The sequence below is a fragment of the Melanotaenia boesemani genome, chromosome 13 (genome assembly GCF_017639745.1).
Source record: "Melanotaenia boesemani isolate fMelBoe1 chromosome 13, fMelBoe1.pri, whole genome shotgun sequence".
NCBI lineage: Eukaryota > Metazoa > Chordata > Actinopteri > Atheriniformes > Melanotaeniidae > Melanotaenia > Melanotaenia boesemani.
In genome coordinates this window covers 1856539-1878025 of record NC_055694.1, presented here as the reverse complement: position 1 = coordinate 1878025, position 21487 = coordinate 1856539, and the positions used below count along the sequence as shown (strand labels likewise).

At 44.9% G+C, this 21487-nt stretch overlaps 1 protein-coding gene across 3 annotated transcripts in view; it reads left to right on the top strand.

Moving 5' to 3' along the window:
• LOC121652337 (potassium voltage-gated channel subfamily D member 1-like) overlaps positions 1 to 20730 on the top strand; it is a 46335-nt gene extending 25605 nt beyond the window's left edge. Inside the window, exons 1-4 of one of the 3 annotated variants that reach the window (XM_042005074.1) lie at positions 3619 to 3681; positions 6900 to 7984; positions 13463 to 13708; positions 20014 to 20730. In XM_042005074.1, coding sequence (XP_041861008.1) covers positions 7829 to 7984; positions 13463 to 13708; positions 20014 to 20730 — 1119 coding nt within the window. In that variant the 5' untranslated portion in view covers positions 3619 to 3681; positions 6900 to 7828. Of the gene's footprint in view, positions 1 to 3618; positions 3682 to 6899; positions 7985 to 13462; positions 13709 to 20013 lie in introns of those variants that run through there. The other 2 variants (XM_042005073.1, XM_042005072.1) reach the window with 2 other exon arrangements.
• The last annotated feature ends 757 nt before the right edge of the window (positions 20731 to 21487 follow it).

The following is a 21487-nucleotide window of genomic DNA, read 5'->3' as shown; positions in this document are numbered from 1 at the left end:
CAGGAACAAGGAACACGAGAACTTGGAGAAATACCAAGGACTCAAGGAAGAGCTGGAGAAATCCCAAATGAATGAATGAATGAATGAATGAAACTTTATTGTCATTGCAACAGGCGCAACAAATTTGTTTTCCAGTACAAACCCATCCAAGAGTTGACAACAACAACATATAAATATAAACAGGATCAGGCCGACTGAGGCAGCAGCCGCAGGGCAGCGCGCCATTTCCACAGGTGGAAAAATAACATGAGGGAGAGTAAGGGATGAGGGGAAAACAGAGGTATCTCTACTCGCCGCCTGGAGGGCGGTTCAGTGGTCTCGCTGGCTACTTAATCATCCGAATTCTGGGTCAGTTTCCATCCAGCCGAGACGACAACTTCTCCAAGTAGGTGTCCACCCCGCATACGAGCTCTAGAACTGCAACCAGCTTGCCGTTCTGAGCTAGAATAGCCTCCAGTTTATGACTGAGCTCCTGCACCACCAAAGTCTGATTGTTTGTAGCTCAACACACTCCAGCACAGAAATCCGGCAGCTTGCCAGTGGCCGCCGACAGTGTCCAAATTTTGCGATACACCAGGAAGCCGCCCACTCCAAACAGCAGAAACCCAGTTATCATGAATCCAAATGTGTAGATGTCCTCTGTGTCCTCCACGGAAAGAACAGACACATGACCTTCCACACCCCCCAGGAATCCATCACATATCCAGCCGCGAACGTTCAGGACAAGCGGCCTCCCTACGCCCGAGTTGCGGTTCGAATAAATTTGGTCAGTTGTATTGAGAGACCAGCTGATCAGATCCATGGTTCTAGATTCAGAACAGAAATGCAGAGAGAAGCTCAGCATGACAGAGAAAAAGCATCTGCCTCCGTCGAGTGCAGGAAGAAACATGAAACATCCTGAAGGTGAAGGTACCAGTTGTACCCGTGGTCATCGGAGCTCTGGTGGAGAAGAGGCTCCACTAGTTACCTGGAGAACCATCAGACATCTCCATCCAGAAGAGAGCAGTCCTTGGAACAGTTGAGAGACTGGAGGACTCTCAAGCTCCCAGGACTCGGTAGAGGACCCGAGCTGGAAATGAACCCCGCCTACCCGGGGAGATGGGAGGGAAGAGTTATATACAGTCATGGATGAAATTATTGGCACCCCTGGAATTTTTCCACAAAATACACAAATACTCCCAGGAATTGTTGCAATTACAAATGTTTTTGGTTCAATTGTGTTTATTTCCTTCATATGCATTGGAAAAACACAAAAAAGCTGAAGAGAAAAGCCAAGATTAACAAAATTCTACACAAAACTCAAAAAATGGGATGGACAAAATTGTTGGCACCCTCAACTCAATATTTGGTTGCACACCCTTTGGAAGAAATAACTGAAAGTAATCTCTTCCTATAACCATCAACAAGTTTCTTGCACCTCTCAGATGGAATTTTGGACCACTCTTCTTTAACAAACTGCTCCAGGTCTCTCAGATTTGAAGGGTGCCTTCTTGCGACAGCAATTTTGAGGTCTCTCCATAGGTGTTCAATGGGATTCAGATCCGGACTCATTGATGGCCACTGCAGAACTCTCCAGTGCTTTGTTTTTAGCCATTTCTTTGTGCTATTTGAAGTATGTTTTGGGTCATTGTCCTGCTGGAACACCCATGACCTCTGACGCAGACCCAGTTGTCTGACACTAGGCCCTACATTGCGACCCAAAACATTTTGATAGTCTTCAGATTTCATGACTCCTTGCACACTGTCAAGGCACCCAGTGCCAGAGGCAGCAAAACAACCCCAAAACATCATTGATCCTCCACCATGTTTGACTGTAGGCACTGTGTTCTTTTCTTTGTAGGCTTCATTCTTTTTTCTGTAAACAGTAGAATGATATGCTTTTCCAAAAAGCTCTACCTTAGTCTCGTCTGTCCACAAAACATTCTCCCAGAAGGATTGAGGCTTACTCAGGTACATTTTTGCAAACTCCATTCTGGCTTTTTTATGTCTCTTAGTCAGCAGCGGGGTTCTCCTTGGTCTTCTGCCATAGCGCTTCTTCTCATTCAGATGACGACGTATGGTCCGAGCTGAAACTTCTACACCCAGAGTCTGCAAAACAGCTTGAACTTGTGTGGATGTTGACTGAGGATATTTATCCACCATTCGAACTATCCTGCGTTGCATCCTTTCGTCAATTTTTCTTTTCCGTCCCCGTCCAGGGAGATTAGCCACAGTTCCATGGGTTATGAACTTCTTGATTATATTACGCACAGTCGACAAAGGAACTTTAAGATCTCTGGAGATGGTCTTGTATCCTTGAGATTGTTTATATTTTTCGACAATTTTGCTTCTTAAATCCTCATGCACTTCTTTGCGCTTCTTTCTCTTCTCCATGTTTGGTGTGTGACACATATGCACACAACACAAAGGTTAAGTCAACTTTTATACCTTCTAACTGGTGTCAGGTGTGATTTCTATATTACCAGCACCTGGTAAGTGCCACAGCTGAGTTTAAACAAGCATCACCTAATTGAAATAAAATTATTTACCCCCGTTATAAGATGGCGCCAACAATTTTGTCCATCCCATTTTTTGGATTTTGTGTAAAATTTTGTCAATTTTGGCTTTTCTCTTCAGCTTTTTTGTTTTTCCAATGCACATGAAGGAAATAAACACAATTAAACCAAAAACATTTGTAATTGCAACAATTCCTGGGAGTATTTGTGTATTTTGTGGAAAAATTCCAGGGGTGCCAATAATTTCATCCATGACTGTATATGTATAGTGCCAGAGTCTGTACTTTTTAAAAATACGTTGACATTTTTCTGCTCTGTTGTGGCCTGTGAGACCAAACATAGGGCTTAAAAACCGCCTGCCATTCCCTCTGTTGGTGTTTACTACTGTGATGTTTTGTTCTAATTACTGCATCAACAAGAACTCTCCACATGGTCTCCGGCATCGATCTGTTGTGGCTGGACATTTGGTTTGCATTCAGACATAAATAAAGAAACCTTAAATTTATTTTAAAAACAACAAGAGACTAAAAATAATCAATATCAGCTGTGTTCATGTGTACTTGCATTGACTCAAGTCCAGTTTCTCATTTGCTGTTTTCATATTGTCGCATTGATTAACTGTCAAAATGTTGGTTTTTTACAGACTTGGGAGTTTATTGAAAACAGAAGAAATAAAAGCAGTTGGTTCATAAATGAGTTAAGTAGGGAAACAAACTGTCTGCATGTGCAGAGCTCAACTTCTTTCAGCTAATTTTACTTTTAATTAAATACACGAATCAGCTGTTTAAGGAGCATTTCCGCACGTAGCTTAACTCATCTACTCGTCAGAATGAGGTAGAAAGATTTGTTTGGCTCTTTGGCTCAACTCAGCACGAGATGATGTGGGATGAAATCATGATCTCATAATTAAACACAGGACTATTGTAGGGAGGAAAAGCCCCGCCTCCAGCACTACCTGACAGCACCTGGGTCCACCTGGACTCCCAGCAGTCTGACTACCACTTACGGATGATGATGTCCGTCCTGGTTGGTTTCTGCTTGAGTTCTTCTTCTCAGATCAGTCGCTGTGGAGAAATGCGTCTGCTACCTGACTGTTGTAGTAATTAGTCAGAACTTGCTGGTAGCCGCCTGGACTGGCCAGATCCGGGACAAGCCAGGCGCCAAGGCTTCACCTGGGGATGAGCTAGTGTGTAGCTCTTAGCTGCTAGAGCCTGCGAACCACTAAAACCTGCTAGCTGTTAGCGGCTAGCAATACTGGCTAGCTGCTAACATCTGCTAGCTCAGCATCATCTACCCCCTGCTAACTTCTGGGAGGTTATACTAGCTTCTCATTTGATGGCTAGCTAACATGTGAATGGTTTTAATGAGCAATTATTAACAGATCCTTTACTGAATGAGTAAAAAAAATCTAAAGTTTTGACTGTTTGAATGTTGATGAAAGATGTAAAAGGTTTTAGGGAATTAACTTCTGGAGTGGGACAATATGAAAAAAAAAAAAAAAACAGAAGAAGTTCTTGGATAAAATGAGTTTAGATCTGCTGATGGTTTATTGAAAAGGTTAAACTTCATGATTCCAACCAAACCTGAGAAAGAGAATTTTTATTGCTCCCACTGTGGACTTTAAGCAATAACTCCTCATCTGACGGCGAGCTCCTTCACAGGAAACTTTATTGTGGATGCTTTATTGAATGAAGCTCACGGAGGGAAAATAAAGAGTGAAAGACTTTCCTCAGCAGACTGAAGACGTACTGCTCACCTCATCATAAAAACATCTTTAATAACCTGCAGCTTTATATCTTCATCTGAAACAATGAGCGTGGATTCAGCTGCTCGTCTCTCGGGACGTTTGAGCAGGATGAAGATCAGTTCCACCAGACATGATGTTCACACTGACGCTTTATGCCAGATATGTACAATTTTTTTTTTAAATCCTGTTGTACAGAATAAATCTAAAGTGTGAAGCTATTTAAACAGAAGAAATCAGAGACACAGCATGTTGAAGCTATGACATTTTATTGTTTTGTTGTTGGTTTCAGCAGTATCTTTAGGATACGGGCAGTAATGAGCTTCTCCATGGCTTGTTCTCATGCTTGCATTTCAGCCATAAAAGATGCTCAGCAAAATAAATTAACTGGAGTATACGGCTAATTTGGCATATGCTATGAGGAATGGATGAAATTAGTAGCTAGCCATGAGGTGATAGCAGTGACCAGGGAACCCAGAACAAACCAGCAGATGCTAGCAGTTAGTCTGCAGGTTTGGGTCTGTGGAGGGAGCGTACGCTAACCAAAATCCTCCTGGAAAGAGCTGAATGTGGGGGTCTGTTCCCACTGGCCCACCCAGCTGGCTGAGCAGTGAATTGCGAAGGCAGCTAAAGGCTCTTTGTACTGGTATCACCAGGCAACCGAAAGTTTCCTTTTGCTGCTGTTGCTCAGAACCATGTTACTCACACAAGCAACATTGTTTGCAGAAGACAAACTCCAGTTCCTGCTTCTTTTCTCTTCCGCTACAACATGCAAGACCACGTAATAAGAACCATTTTCACTCTGATTGTGATTCTCGTTTTGAAGCAGCAGCTTGACCCAGCGTACTACTTCACTTCGATCAGCTAAGGGGGAGAAGGAGATAGAGCACTGTACCGTCATGGTACGTGGAATACACATGATTGAGGAATTATTCAATCTGGATTTAAAATCTGAATTAACCAGCCACTTTCTTCGGATTTAAGTTTAATTTGGAATGGCCATATTCATTCGGAATTAGGTGTTTACACGGTCATTTTAAAGCATGTTTAAGTTTTATTCTGATTTAAGGGGGAAATAAAACTCTCTGAGATATGTGGATATTCTCAGATAAATGGTTCCATTCAGCGATTGGTCAGTTCAGTGGACTTGGAAGTGAAGTCATCTATTGTTCCGTTTACGGCACCTAGAACTGTCATACCGAACTCTGAGAATGAAAATTAAGATTGAGTCTTAAGGTCCAGTCATACTTGCGTGACGTTGGCGTCAGGTCGGTTACGCCGTCACCTCCTTAGGCTCCACGTAGGTCCGCAAAGCCTTGACGTGTCCCTGTCCCAACAAGACCTGCAGTCCAGCGACGCAAACACGGTGACACAGATGTAATCCATTGTGATTGGTCATTTTGTGATACGTACTTTCGTATCTTCTCTCTGAACGACGTCTCCTTCTGCTTCTCATTTGTTTGCGATTTAAAACGTCCAACAGATGGATCATTTTCTTCACCTGCTTTCACGATCTCTCGAAGACACCGCACCATGTCAGCCGCCATTGTTGTACTAAAACCATCAATGAAACTCCACCCTGTGGATTAACCAGCCGATACCAGCCCTACTGCCACCTGCAGATCCAACATTACGCTGTTTCCCTACACTCCAATATATGCACACATTTCATCTGCCTCAGCTATGCGGTCCTGACCCGACACAGATGAATCCCGAGTATAACTCCAGCTTTACCCCCAATTACCACCGCCACGATTTAGTTCCAGCCTCCAGCTCGGGTCAGGCTGGGAGCGTGTCAGGTGCAGAGCGCCCACGGTGCAGTCTACCGAGCTGGATCTGCGAGATCACAAAATCACAGGAGAATCTGAGAATCTTGTGATTCTCCACCTCCAGCATAAACATCTCATCGGCCATGATAAGAAAGAAAACACTGACACACGCTGATGACGTAATGTTTACATGATTCAGCAGCTAAAAATCTGCATGGGGCTTTTATTTTGAAAATTACCGATTTCCTGTCTGCCCCTATGTGAACTGCTGAGTTTGAGGCGTTGTGTTTAGTGGAGAGCCGCGACAAGGCGCTTCTGGGACGCTCCTGACACGCACAGCAGTGCTCGGTGGGAATCGAACCATTGACTAAAATGGCTGTGAACAGCTGCGGCGGCGGTGCAGCCATAACGCAGTCAGCAGGTGAGACACTTTGATAAGTAACTTTTGTGTAGGACCTTTTTTACTCATAAGTCGACTCTTTTTTTTTTTTTTTTTTTTTTTTTCTTTATTTATTAAGTCGACTCTTAACAGTGTTTTTAGGAGTAATTCTAGGAAGTTTGATAAAACGGCCCCACGTTGTTCTGAATGTGGAAACTGGACTAAAATGAGTCGATGCTGCTGAAGATGTGAAGAATTTTTGATCAGAGCTTGACAGCATTCTTCTGTTTCTCTTCCCTTCATTTTTCCTTCTTGTTCTATTCAACCATCCTCTGTTCTCAATTCTTCCCTTCAGCAACGGCTTTTCCACGTTCTTCTCCTCCTCCATCTTTCCCTCTCTTACCTCTCTTACTTATTCTTTCTCTTTTCTCTCCTTGAACAAGCCTGTTTGTCCCTCTCCTCCTGCTTTGTGTCTCACTCTGTCTCTTTCATGTTGGTGTGTTTTCTGACAGGACAGCCATACATGGACAAGGAGTAAAGACCACCTGACGCCTTCCCCCAGCTCACCAAGACAAAGCCCGAATCTCTGCTTGCTGCTGATGTCCCGCTGAGGGAGACGGTGACACTTGGAGACAGAGAAACAGGAAAAACAGCAAGACAAGCCAGAAAAAGGAGGAGGGAGGCTCCAGACACACAACCTCCGCAGCAGAGAAGCTCTGAGAGGCAACTTCAGGGAGCATCATCACAATTTAATAAGAGTCTAACAGAGAAGCAGGAAGCAGACACACACTTTTAACACTTTCCTACCTGGATTTATATCTTCATCTTCCAAATCCCTGCAGCAATAAACTTGTGACAGCAATATTAAAGAAGCACTTTATTATTATTTGACACAGATCCTGCTGCTCTGAGACTTCAGTAAATTATGTTTTTTTAATGAAGAGGGTCCACGTTTGGAGGTGCAACGTCTTGCTCCGGACAGCTCAACTCAGAGGCAGTTGTAGGCTGAAAGTAAAATAGGAAAAATTCCAGTTAATTCCCAAGATTCCAGACAGTTTTTGGTTGTAAAAGGGCCATTTTTACCCTGACGAGCATCTTGTAGGAGTTGGTGGAGCTCTGGTTTTATTTTGGAAAGCAGCAGACCAGAAGGAACCCGATGCAGCAGCATTCCTGCTACTTCTCCAGGTTTTTTTTCATGGCTTGACACCTGACTGCCCTCTGACCCCGCCCCTTCCCCTTTCCTGCCCCCCTCCCCCACCATCCTTTCAAAATGTCCGACCACGTCGCCTGTAGCTGCTCCAACTGCTGCAGGAAATCAAGGCAGGTAAAGCAGTAAGCAGAGTTTCATCTAAAGCACTCACCTCTGGATCTATTAGCTCCACCCCCGGCTTCGTCCTCCCCCAGGACAGACTTCTCTGCAGGCAAAACGCTCTGATGCAAGATGGCAGCCGGCGTGGCGACATGGCTGCCGTTTGCACGGGCAGCGGCGGTGGGCTGGCTGCCCCTGGCCAAGAAGACAATGCCTAAACCTCCAGTGGACAACTCGTCCAGATCAGATGAGATCTTGTATGTCAACGTCAGCGGTGTCAGGTTTCAGGTGGGTGTCGTCGTCTACTGAGCATGCTCCATAAAGGTGTTGGATGGAGGGTGGGGCTTCTCAACTTCTCAACAGTAGAGTGTTTGGTGGATTTTTTTTTTCTGATACTGTTGGAAAGTTTGTTTATTTCCATATTAAATGGGGCCATGTTTATAAGGAACATACATTTGTGGGATAAGCAGAATGTGAGATGAGCAGCATGTGGGATGAGTGATATGTTGGATGAACAGCATTTGGGATGAGTAGCATGTGGGATGAGCAGCATGTAGTATGAGCAGAGTGTGGGATGAGCAGCATGTGGGATGAGTGATATGTTGGATGAACAGCATTTGGGATGAGTAGCATGTGGGATGAGTAGCATGTAGGATGAGCAGAGTGTGGGATGAGCAGCATGTGGGATGAGCAGAGTGTTGGATGAGCAGAGTGTGGGATGAGCAGCATGTGGGATGAGTGATATGTGGGATGAGCAGCATTTGGGATGAGTAGCATGTGGGATGAGTAGCATGTAGGATGAGCAGAGTGTGGGATGAGCAGCATGTTGGATGAGCAGCATGTTAAATGAGCAGCATGTTGGATTAGCAGGATGTTGGATAAGCAGGAAGTGGGATGAGCAGCATGTGGGGTGAGCAGCATTTTGAATGAGCAGCATGTGGGATGAGCAGCATGTTGGATAAGCAGGATGTGGGATGAGCAGCATGTTGAATGAGCAGCATGTGGGATGAGCAGCATGTGGGATGAGCAGCATGTTGGATAAGCAGCATGTGGGATGAGCAGCATGTTGGATAAGCAGGATGTGGGATGAGCAGCATGTTGAATGAGCAGCATGTGGGATGAGCAGCATGTGGGATGAGCAGCATGTTGGATAAGCAGCATGTGGGATGAGCAGCATGTTGGATAAGCAGGATGTGGGATGAGCAGCATGTTGAATGAGCAGCATGTGGGATGAGCAGCATGTTGGATAAGCAGGAAGTGGGATAAAAAGCATGTGGGATAACATGAGTTTGTGAGTTACACACATGAAAAATCTGGATTGGGTTTTTCGTGCACCCATTTTCTGCCCATGCCAAACAGCTGATTCTGTTATAGACTGTTTTGAGCTTCTAGTACCCCAGGTGCTGACAGTCAGGTGCTTCATCAGCAGCACCTATGACCCTAATAGCAGACATGTTTGGGATGAATCCGGGCTACTTCTGGCTCTTATGGCTCAGTTACGGCTATGGCTAGGGTTGTGTGGGCCAGAAATGGACCAGAAGCCAGTCACCAGCCTGGCTTGGATTATGGCAAGTTTTCTGTAGCCCATGTGTGGCCTACAGCTGTAGGTCTGGATGTGGATTCAAGCAAGTATTTTGTGGGCAAAAAGTGCTCCTAATATGGCAAGACATCCTTGTGTCAATTTCCTTGTGGGCCACAGGTGGTGGTCATGTGACTGAGTTTTGGCAGCTACACTCGTTTAGTCAACACTGTGACGTTTGTCAGAAAGTGACCAGTTCTTCTGAACAACCTTTTATGTCCAAAAAGGAAACGCTGCAACACTTTTAGTACCCAAGTTTTAACTGAGCCATAACTAGGCCATAACTGAACCACAGATAAGCCATAACTGGGCCATAACTGAACCACAGCTGAGCCATAACAGGGCCATAACTAAGCCACAGCTAAGCCATAACTGGGCCATAATTGAACCACAGCTGAGTCATAACTGAGCCTGAAGTGCCAGAAGAAGGTAGCCCAAATGTTCTACATAACAGACACGTTTGGGTCTATTGGGGACTAGTTTTCATTACCCTGAACTCTCTGCATGACAAATCAGGATAAATGAATCTATTTACCATCTATTTTTCCAGATGTCATTATTGAGGATTTTACTTTGTTTTTAATTCCTGGTTATCAGGAAGGTCCTGTGTTATAAGGAGCTTATATTCTATCGCTATTTTTTTTTAATTGAATGACTTATTTAATTAATTTTTTCAAATAATTAACCCTAAAGCATGGTCATAAACACAAATACATCAATGAAGGGGGAATTATTTAATTTATTAGAGGGAAAATACTTGTACCATGCTGTTACTGAGGTACATCTTATCTACAAATATCTTTTTAAAAAATCCAATAACACCTTAAATCCAAAATTTAGTTTGAGCTTCTTTTTATGTCAGTGTCTTTACTGTATTTAGAAAATAGAAACTAATGTAGAAACAAACTCATAATAGCTAAACTAGACAAAAATAGAAGCACTGAGTGATATTAAATGAAGAGCCGAGTCAAAAGAGGTGAATCTATGTAAAGAACTAAACTTCTAAAATTGGTCATCACTTCTCAAAGAGTTTGTGCTAATTTCAGGTTTATATGGTGGACCTAGAACTGGTCCATTATAATTAACTTCCAACCCAAATGAATTTTTTACTGCTGAGTAACAGTAAGTCCAGTCCAGCCTGGCGGTTTCAGGGACATCTGTGCCAAAATGTCCATTATTTCTTCATCTATAAATAAAGAGACGGAGTCTCACTTAGGATCAAACTACCTCCGCTCTGCTATAATAAGATTATTTAGCGCTGCTATAATCTAGGATGTTTGTCTTTTCTGTCTCATTTCTGTGACAGTCCTGAGATGTGTTGATGCTGGTGGTTCGTGCATGAGTGGAGAAATCTACAGTAGAATAAAGATTTTTGTTAAAACTGTTCTGTCGTTTTTATAATTTACCGCAAGCCTTGCTCGATATTATTCTCAGTTGTATTAAAATAATCATTATTAATATAACGTATACTTTAATAATCCCGACTGGGAAATTAGGCTCTGCATTTTACCCATGTCTACATTTCTGCTAGAGAGGAGTGGGCTTCCGATGTGTCGGTGCCCAGGGAGCATTTGGAGGGTTTGGGGCCTTGCTCAGGGGTCCAGAGTGGTTCACCCCTGTGCACTGGGGACCCCATGTTGTCCTATGATGTGGACACATGTTAAAAGAATCAGGTCTTGATATGAAAAAAAGCTTAAAAATTGTGATTTTGTGAATCATGTTTCTACAGATGAGGTGAAACTTGCCTTCGAGTTGACAGAAAAAAGGAGATTTTAAATGTAATGTTGAGGGAAATTTCATTGTGAGGATATATGGGTGTTGTGGAGGATGTGGGTGTTTTGACACGGGTCACGGTGACAGGTTATGACGCCTGCACCTCTCCTCTCCTGTTGCTCCTTGAATCATGACGTGACTGTTGGTGATCAGCTGATCAGCTTTTTCCATCCAGCATCGTCTCTCTTGTCATTCGTTCTTCGTTCAGCTCGTGCTGAGGAGGAGGAAACTAGCCGGATGTTAATGTAAAACAGTAGTCTGTTTCATTTTGATATCCTTTTGTTTGCATTTATTTTCTGCTGTTTTCATTACTAGCTGAGGTTTGCCAGTGACTCAGCTGTAAACTCTGCTGGTTTTAATCCAGCCAGATGGACCAGGTTCAGATATCTAACGAGTGTCCAGATTAAACCAGAGGATGTTTTCTCTAAATCATTGGTGCTGTGCAGACGCTGGACAGACAGGTTTACTTTGGGAGCCATGAATGTGGTGAAGGGAAATTATGAACAGGTTCTGAAATACAAATCAGAGCAGGACCTTCTCTAACCAGGTGGTGGACAGGTGATAAAAAGGATTTATATTCAGGGGCGGGTCTAGAAAAGTTTTGATGAGGGGGCCAGGCAGGAGCACTGACCAGGAAAAGGGGGCACAAATGAGAATTTCAAAAGGCCTAGAAGTTAGTGAATAATTAGCTTTTTATCAGAACTTCAGTTGTCTTTTTTCTTTATTTAACCAGATTAGTCCCACTGAGAACAAAGATCTATTTTTCAAGGGAGACCTGCAGCAGGGCAGCAGCATAATGACATTAAAACAATAACTAAATTTACAACATTAAAACTTACTCACATAAAACACGTGCACACACACAAAGTGGACTGCAGTGATTTTTCCAGAGCTTTAAAATCATTCAGTGTAACAAGAGCTCTAAATAGAAGTTCACATTTATTCCAACTATAAGGTCCTGAAAACCTAAATTTGACCTAAGTTTGGAAAAACAATCTTTTTCAGTGTTGATGTAGAACAACATATCAAACACATCTGAAGTTTACCAAAGTGAAGCGGCGTGAACACGGACTTTGTTTACTTCCTTGTTCCCCAGCCAGCTCGCTCTCTGATTGGCTACATTCCGTACCACGTCACCATCCACGCAGTCACGATGCACGAGTCGTCGAGGTTCCTCAGAAATCTGCCCTGAAATATTGAACATGTTCAATATTCCCAGCTGTCGGCTACGACCCGTTTCGGCGCGGATTATCGGGACAAATCGGCTCGTAACCTCAGACCAAATGATGATTGGACAGGAAAATCTCCCGATGAGCCGGAGTTTGCAGTCCGAGGTCGGGAAGTGGCTTGTGTACCAGGCTTTAGGGTTAGGCTGAGAAGCTCGGTGATCCAGTAGAGTCGCTGCTCCTCCACATCGAGACGAGCCAGATGAGGTGGCTCGGGCATCTGGTCAGGATGCCTCCCTGCTGAGGTGTTCACAGCCCCAATGTCCACATTTTTTCTTTTAATTAAATGATATAATTTGCACGTTCTGAATGTTAAATAACGGCTTGAAGAAAAGAACAATCTCAAGCCTTGAAATCATTTGTTTAGACCCTGGATGCGTTCCAGAGAGGATCAGTCCATGTACTGTAAAAAATACTTGGTTTTTCTTTTGAAAAAAACAGTGAATTCCATAAAAACAGTTTGTTTTTGTTTCCCAAACCAAGCTGAAACATCAGATAATGAATGGTTGTTGTTCATCTACGAGACTGTTTGCTGCTCCATGCATCAGAGGTGGGTTCATCCTCATGTGACATGTTATTATATCCATCTGGCTTTTCCACCTGCAGCTGTTTGCTTGGATAAGTGTTAGCTGACTCATTAAGCTGTTCATAAATCATTTTAAATTATCCAGAATTTGTTCGTTGTTATTATAAACTCATTACTTCTCCAAGCGTTGCCGTCCCTGGACTTCGTCTGACACCTCCACAACTTCCAGAAACTGGCGTTTCCCTCCATCTAATCGGCACATTGATGTGCATTTGGGCAGAAATAACGATAAAATGGCTCCACACACGGCTTTCAGGCATCGAGCGGCACCAGCGTCCTTTCTGCTGTGGTGGCAGAACTAGCAGAAAGTTTCTGTTGAGCCTGTGACCTTGTTCTGATTACCAGCAGCTTCAGTACAAAATGAATGTGTTGGCTCGACTTTACCGCCAGTTACTGACGGTTCGCTGCTCCCATCTAACGTCTGAGAGGTCCTTCAAACAACTCTTGTTCTTGACATGTGAATGTGTGAAGTTTCAGCGCAGCTATTTTTAGACTCTTTCTGCAGTTCAGCAGTTGATGTGCAGCCAAACAAGCCCGACCTGCGCAGTCTTTTCATTAACAACCGCTTCTAATGAGTAAATTTTCTTCTTTTGTTTCTCCAGACGTGGAAGAACACCCTGGATCGCTACCCCGACACACTGCTGGGCTCCTCAGAGAAAGAGTTCTTCTATAATGAAGACACACAGGAGTATTTCTTCGATAGAGACCCGGAGATGTTCCGGCACATTCTGAACTTTTACCGCACCGGGAAGCTCCACTACCCCCGACACGAGTGTATCCAGGCTTTCGACGAGGAGCTGGCCTTCTACGGCATCGTGCCAGAGATCATCGGAGACTGCTGCATGGAGGTACGCCGGCACTTCCTGCTGCGTTGTCCGGGTGTCTGCAGGGAAAATATCACCTCTTATACACCTAGACAAGTTTTTGTGAACCTGAAAAAAAAGATCCAGCGTCCTTATAAACTGGTTCAATTAAATGGCTTCTGTTTGAGAACTGATGAATGTCTTTAGGACGTCTTCAAACCTTTTCCAACTGTCACTGAGTTATATTCTTTTAGGAGGCAGCATTTTTCCATCCACCTGAGAACAAGTCTCGGGGTTTAGTGATATCCTGCTTATGCCATCATCAAATGAGAGGTCCAGGCTGGATTGTTGATTCCTGAGGTACAGACAGAATTAAGCTTGAGCTCCCTTCCATAAGTCAAATCAAACACATGATTTTAAAGCATTTTTTGTTATTGGGTCGACTTTAAAAGGCCAATCGAGCTGAGATCCAGATCACAGATAAGAGGAAGTAACAGACGAAGGGGCATTAATCAGAGCGCAGAGATTCATGTTAGAGATCTACAACCTGCAGAACTCCACAGTGATGAATTATACGAGCTGGTACCAGACTCCATCGCGGCCTAGGCTAGAAATCTGGCTACTGTTGTGTTTGCTGCATGTGGACATGCTGAAAGCGTCGTCCCACACGGCTCATGAACTTTACGTTGTAATGAGGTCATGATAAAGAAAAGCTCCTCGCTGTGGAGATGGGCTTCATTCTCCATCTGTTCTTACTGACATATTTATTCTTAATAGCAACATAGTTCATTCACCACCTAAACTTGCAAAAAAAACCCAAAAAAAAACATTAAATCTACTTATGAACCGTTATAAAGATCTAATTTACCAACCGTTCTTATGAACAAATTTATTCTTAATTCCCACATAAGAACTTTTTATGACCATTGGACCTGATTCATCAGCCATTTATGAACAAATTCGCCCTGAAGTCCTACTTACAACGTTCTAGGAAGAATAGGCCCCATTCTTCAACCGTTCTCAACAACAAATTTCTTCTTAATTCCCATTTAAGAATTTTTTATGTATATTGAACCTGAGTCCCCAACGTTTAAGATTCAAGATCTTTATTGTCATTATGCAGCATAAACACACATGAATCAGAAAAGAGAAATTTAACAGGAACACGTGAATAAGTAAAAAATAAAGATATAAAAGACACAGAACATGTCTATATTTACAGAAACTGAGAGAATTCCCAGAAGACAGTAATATTTACAGGCTGGATGAAGTTCATCCTGGTGCAAGGATGGAGGTCTGTGTGTGTGTGTGTGTGTGTGTGTGTGTGTGTGTGTGTGTGTGTGTGTGTGTGTGTGTGTGTGAGAAGGTGTGAATCTTCAGTGTGTGTGTGAGTACTGTGTGTGTGTAGTGTTGAACTACATGGGACTACTGCTTCCACAGTTCTGGGGAAGAAACTGTCTCTGAGTCTGTCTGTGGTGGTTTTAATGCTCCAGCTTTCCTGATGGAGGCGGTACAAACAGGGCGTTGCCCGGGCGGGCGGAGTTAGGTGCGGTGCGCCTGGCCTTTTTTTACGACTAGGGCGGTGTAGATAGAGTCCAGATCTGGTAGACAGCGGCCCACAATCCTCTGAGCTGTCCTCACCAGCCGGGCTAAGCTCCTCTGGTCCTGTGAAGCTGCCGTAGCGTCACACTGAGACACAGGATGCTCTCCATGGAGGCTCTGTAGAAGTTCACCAGCAGCTGAGAAGAGAGTCCCGTCGCTTCACCTGCCTGAGGAAGAGGAGCCGTTGTTGGGCTTCTTCACCAGGTGTGAAGTGTTCAGTCCAGGAGAGGTCAGGGGAAATGTGGATGTTCAGGAACTTCATGCTGTCACTCGCTCCACTGCCTCTCCGTGGATGCAGAGAGGAGCATGCTCAGTCTTCCTGGACCTCCTGGAATCTACTAGGACCTCCCTGGTCTTGTTGATAAGAACCAGATTGTTCCTGGACCAGCATTCTGTGAGACTCTGGACCTCTCCTCTGTAGTGGATCTCATCATTGTTGGGTATGAGAGCCACCACGGTGGGATCGTCTGCAGACTTTCCAGCCATGATGGTGGGTGGATGGCAGAGCAGTCCTGTGTGAAGAGGGTGGGCCGAGCACACAACGCTGCAGTGTTCCAGCGGTGAGGATCAACGTGAAGATGCTGACTTCCCTGTCCTCACCACCTGGGCCTGTTGGTGAGGAAGTCATGATCCAGGTGCAGAGTGATGCTGGCAGACCAGGTTGTGGAGCTTCAGGGCCAGCAGGTCCAGGAGAACGGTGTTAAACTGAGCTGAAGTCCACAAACAGCATCCTAACAGGTGTTGGGATGCTGCAGGTGACTCAGGACCATGTGAAGCGCTATGGAGACAGCATCCTCCATAGAACGGGTCTCCCTGTAGGCCAGATGAAGGCTGTCCAGGTCGGCAGGGATGGCGTCCTTCATGTGCTTTAGGAGGATCTGCTGGAAACCTCCACGATGACTGGGGTGACGGGCGGTGATCACTGAGGCAGGTCATGCTGGTTTTCTGGGCACAGGAACAATGATGGAGGACTTCAGGCAGACAGGAACCCTGGAAAGCTGCAGGGACAGTTTGTAAGGGGTCCAGAAAAACCTCTACCAGCTGGTATACGAAGTATATGAACAAACTGGTTCATAATTCCTTCTTGCAAACTTAATTATGAATATTAGACGTGATTCAGCAGCTGTTTTACAAAGCTGTTCTCAGTTCCGATTTACAAACTATTTACAGAGATTTAGGCTTCATCCATCGACTGCTCTTCCAAACAAACTTGTTCCTAAATCTACTTACCAGCTGTTGGACAGAAAGGATCTGATTCAACTGCTGATCTCATGAACTTTATTTTCTTTTTCTTATGAACATGAATTCCAGACTCTTCCAGAGTCCCCGTGTTTTTGGATCGAGGGTTGTAGTGTTGTGAGTTCATACAGGAAAACCTGATTTATAAATGAAGGAAAACTGCGTGTTGTTGCAGCCTGTGAGGTTCATTACATCTCTGATGGTCTGAATGAGAAGCAGCTTCCAGGTTTAGGTGGTTTTTAAAGCCGCTGTTTCTTCAGATGGGTTTAAAATGCCTGCGTTATTATTGCGTGTAGTTTGATGTTGTATTTCCTCCTAATGTTCTACTTTAATGCTGCAGCACTCATTTAGTCCCTGTGGAGAAGAGCATCATCAGCCAAATGACTGAAGTGTAAAAACACGGATGGATCTGAGGGAAGATTACCAACCTGTTGAGCCCCATTATCAAACTCAGAGTGTTGAAGATGCACCAGCAGCACAGTCTGACTCTCGGCTTTATTCCTACTGATTTGGTCGTTGCAGCTTCTCCCTGAAAGTGATTTCAGTCATAAACAAGTCATTTGTTCCCTGCCCACTCTCCGCGCAGTAAATCTCCTCTCCCCGGCTCGTTATGCTAGCCGTTAATGCTAACCTTGTCTGCTGAGGCTTATCTGTTTTAATGTCCTTGTTTTTATAGCTGACCCACCAGCGACTCATGAGTGAGGGATTGTTCATTTTCTCTGATTTGGCAAAACTGATCATGTTCACAGGTGTTGATTAAACCACAGCAGATTCTACTTTCTGGATTCTTTGACATGTTTCTCACCTTTTCCTTCAGGACTTTTTGTTTTGTTCTGATGGTAATTTTGCAGATTAAGATCCTTTTTATATTTTTATTTCTGGAACAAAATGTGATTAGAGAGTTTGCTAACCTCTGGAAGTGGCTGTGAAGATGGATGCCTGTCAGCAGTTTGCTTCGGAGTTGGATAGAATCCACAGTTGCCTTTAACTCTGTCAAAATATGAACCTTCAGTCTTAAAACTGTAGGCACAGAAACACAGTCCAGTCCAAACATGAAGCAGCTAAAACTGTACACAATTACAGTTTAATAGTTTTATGAAAGGAATCTGCTGGAATAGATTTCTGTTTGTAAGTCCCTGCTGAGCTCCGACAGAAAGGCTCCACAAATTCAGCTTCAGATGGATGATATCAGGAAACTTCCCATCTTTCAGTGGTGGCTGCATGAGGAGTTAAATTACTTGTGATAGATAAGTAAAGTGTATACTTGGTTTTAATCATAGGTATATAAACAGGAAAAATCAATATTCAATAAGTTTGAATAGAAAAAACAGTTAAGTTTTCTTCTGGCATTTGTTTAACCCTTTCAGCTCGTCTAGATCTCCAGCAGCCCCGAGGTCAACCTCCTCCTCCTCCACCAGGAGCGGTGGTGTGTAGCTCTGTGGGGTAAATGTGATGGATAGCTACCCTTTAGCTGATCTACAGAAGTTTTCCAGGCGTTTCTGTCCCGTCCAGGAGGTTTACAATCCAGCCACTAAATGTAGTTTTATTCAGAGACTTTGTATCAGAGGTCACTAACAAGTGGACCATGGCCCGGATCTGGACCCAGAACCTGTCGTGGAACAGTCGACCAGCTCTACACCCTCTTCAGGGTCATGGAGGGGGCATGGGAGTTCGCTCAACATGTGCATTCGTCCGTGTCCCCCGGGGACTCCTGTGGGGGTACTCCGGGAGTATGGAGTGCCTGACTCCCTTGTACAAGCTTTTCGGTCCCTGTACGACCGGTGTCAGAGTTTGGTCCGCTTTACTGCCGCTTTGGCAGTAAATCAGAGTCGTTTCTGGTGAGGGTTGGACTCTGCTAAGGCTGCCCGTTGTCACCGATTTTGTTCATAACTTTTATGGACAGAATTCCTAGGCACAGCCGAGGTGTTGAGGGGATCCGATTTTGTGGCCTCAGGATTGGGTGTCTGCTCTTTGTGGATGATGTGGTTCTGTTGGCTTCATCGGGACGTGATCTTCAGCTCTCGCTGGAGTGATTCACAACCGAGCCAGAAAAGGGTGGCCTCATTATCCGGGTTGGCAATGAGGTCCTGTCCCAAGTGGAGGAGTTCACGTATCTCAGGGTCTTGTTCACAAGTGAGGGAAGGATGGAGCAGGAGATGGACAGGTGGATTCATGTGGTCTCTGCAATGATGCGGACTCTGCATCGGTCTGTCGTGGTGAAGAAGGAGCTGAGCCAAAAGGCAAAGCTCTCCATTTACCGGTCGATCTACGTTCCTACCCTCACCTATGGTCATGAGCTGTGGGTAGTGACCAAAAGAACAAGATCGCAAATACAAGCAGCCGAAATGAGTTTTCTCCGCAGGGTGGCCGGGCTCTCCCTTAGAGATAGGGTGAGAAGCTCGGTGATCCGGGAGGAGCTCAGAGTAGAGCCGCTGCTCCTCCACATCGAGAGGAGCCAGATGAGGTGGCTCGGGCATCTGGTTAGGATGCCTCCTGGACATCTCCCTGGTGAGGTATACCGGGCATGTCCCACCGGAAAGACGCCCCGGGGAAGACCCAGGCCACGCTGGACGGACTACATCTCTCAGCTGGTCTGGGAATGCCTCGGTATTAATGTCTGTTTGTGTCTATTATCTGATTCAGTTGTTTACTAAAATCCATTTAAATTTAAAAAAGCTGCTTTTTGGGGCAATATTGTTATGTGATTAAATTGCATACAAACTGGTGTATACTAAGATTAAAAGTTCCTACAGACTGGTTTGTATTGGGATTAAAAGCTTCAGTTTCTACCGACTGGTTTATACTGGGATTTAAAGCTTCAGCTTCAACAGACTGGTTTATACTGGGATTTAAAGCTCCAACTTCTACAGACTGGTTTGTATTGGGATTAAAAGCTTCAGCTTCTACAGACTGGTTTATACTGGGATTAAAAGCTTCAGCTTCTACAGACTGGTTTATACTGGGATTAAAAGCTTCAGCTTCTACTAACTGGTTTATACTGGGATTTAAAGCTTCAACTTCTACAGACTCGTTTATACTGGGATTTAAAGCTCCAGCTTCTACAGACTGGTTTGTATTGGGATTAAAGCTTCAGCTTCTACTAACTGGTTTATACTGGGATTTAAAGCTTCAGCTTCTACAGACTGGTTTATACCGGGATTTAAAGCTCCAGCTTCTACAGACTGGTTTATACTGGGATTTAAAGCTCCAGCTTCTACAGACTGGTTTATACTGGGATTTAAAGCTCCAGCTTCTACAGACAGGTTTATACTGGGATTTAAAGCTCCAGCTTCTACAGACTGGTTTATACTGGGATTTAAAGCTCCAGCTTCTACAGACTGGTTTATACTGGGATTTAAAGCTCCAGCTTCTACAGACTGGTTTATACTGGGATTTAAAGCTCCAGCTTCTACAGACAGGTTAGATTAAGGAGCAGAAAATGTCTCAGAGCTTTAAAGAGTAAAGGATGAAAAAATTTAACTTCTTCCTGTTTTCCTCTTGTTGTGAAGGAATACCGAGACAGGAAAAAGGAGAACCAGGAGCGTCTGGCGGAGGACTGTGAGGCCAACGACGCATCGGATGCCCCCCTCCCTCCACACAGCACCTCCAGGGAGCGTCTGTGGCGGGCCTTCGAGAACCCCCACACCTCCACCATGGCGCTGGTCTTCTACTATGTCACTGGTTTCTTCATCGCTGTGTCTGTCATCGCCAATGTGGTGGAGACGGTGCCCTGCCGGCCCCTGAAGGGCAGCGTGAAAGACCTCCCCTGCGGGGAGAAGTACCAGCTGGCCTTCTTCTGCATGGACACGGCCTGCGTGCTCATCTTCACCTTCGAGTACCTGATGCGCCTGTTCGCCGCGCCCAGCCGCTGCAAGTTTATGCGCTCTGTGATGTCGGTGATAGACGTGGTGGCCATCATGCCCTACTACATCGGCCTGGTGATGCCGGAGAATGAGGACGTGAGCGGCGCCTTCGTCACCCTGCGGGTCTTCCGTGTCTTCAGGATCTTCAAGTTCTCGCGCCACTCACAGGGTTTGAGGATTTTGGGCTACACGCTGAAGAGCTGCGCCTCTGAGCTCGGCTTCCTGCTCTTCTCCCTCACCATGGCCATCATCATCTTCGCCACCGTCATGTTCTATGCCGAGAAGGGCACCAAGGGCTCCACCTTCACCTCCATCCCGGCCTCCTTCTGGTACACCATCGTCACCATGACAACGCTGGGGTGAGTAAGCTCCGCTTGTGGGTCGTATGTGTTGCACAGATTTTATTTAGCAGCTGATGACTGTGCTGCTGATGATGTGGTCGCCATGGCAACCCCAGTGTGCGCTGTTTGGTGTAAACACGCCGCTCAGTGTCAGGACGCAGAGCTGTCGTTACCATCGGTCACGCAGGGAGAGTCTTACAGTCTGTTTCCACCATGGACAGGGATGAAGTGTGTTTCCACCCACGCGGTGGTGTGTTTTCACCCGCTGCCGCCCACACTCATTTCTGCTCTGTGTGTGAGAGGATGATGATGATGGTGTGTTCACCCTGCAGCTCTCCAGCTCTCATCTATTATCTGCTGTTCAAAGAGCTTTGAAGCATGAGAGTGAGTCAGGAATCCATCATAAGCTGCGAGCGCGCTGCTTACCGCGCTCCAAACGCCGCGACCTGCCGGTGAATGGAGAGTCCAGCGGGTGTGAGTTTCACCTAGTGAGTCAACCTGTAGTAAAGCAGCGGCGGTGGGAAAACCAAACGACATGTGAGAGAGCTTCCTCTGTTTTCACTGGATGTAAAAAGAAGTCTCGAGTTGGGACAGAGCCAGTCAGATCCATGAAGAAATCTATCCTTTACATCCCATATTCACCAATAATTATAAGTGATTTATTTTTTAACTCCTAGTTTCCAGTAAAGGTGCAGCTACAGCTGCCTGCTCCTACAATTCTGATGTGGAAAGAGTTTGTCCCTAGCCTGAGGGACAAGTCCTGATCGTCTTACAGTGGT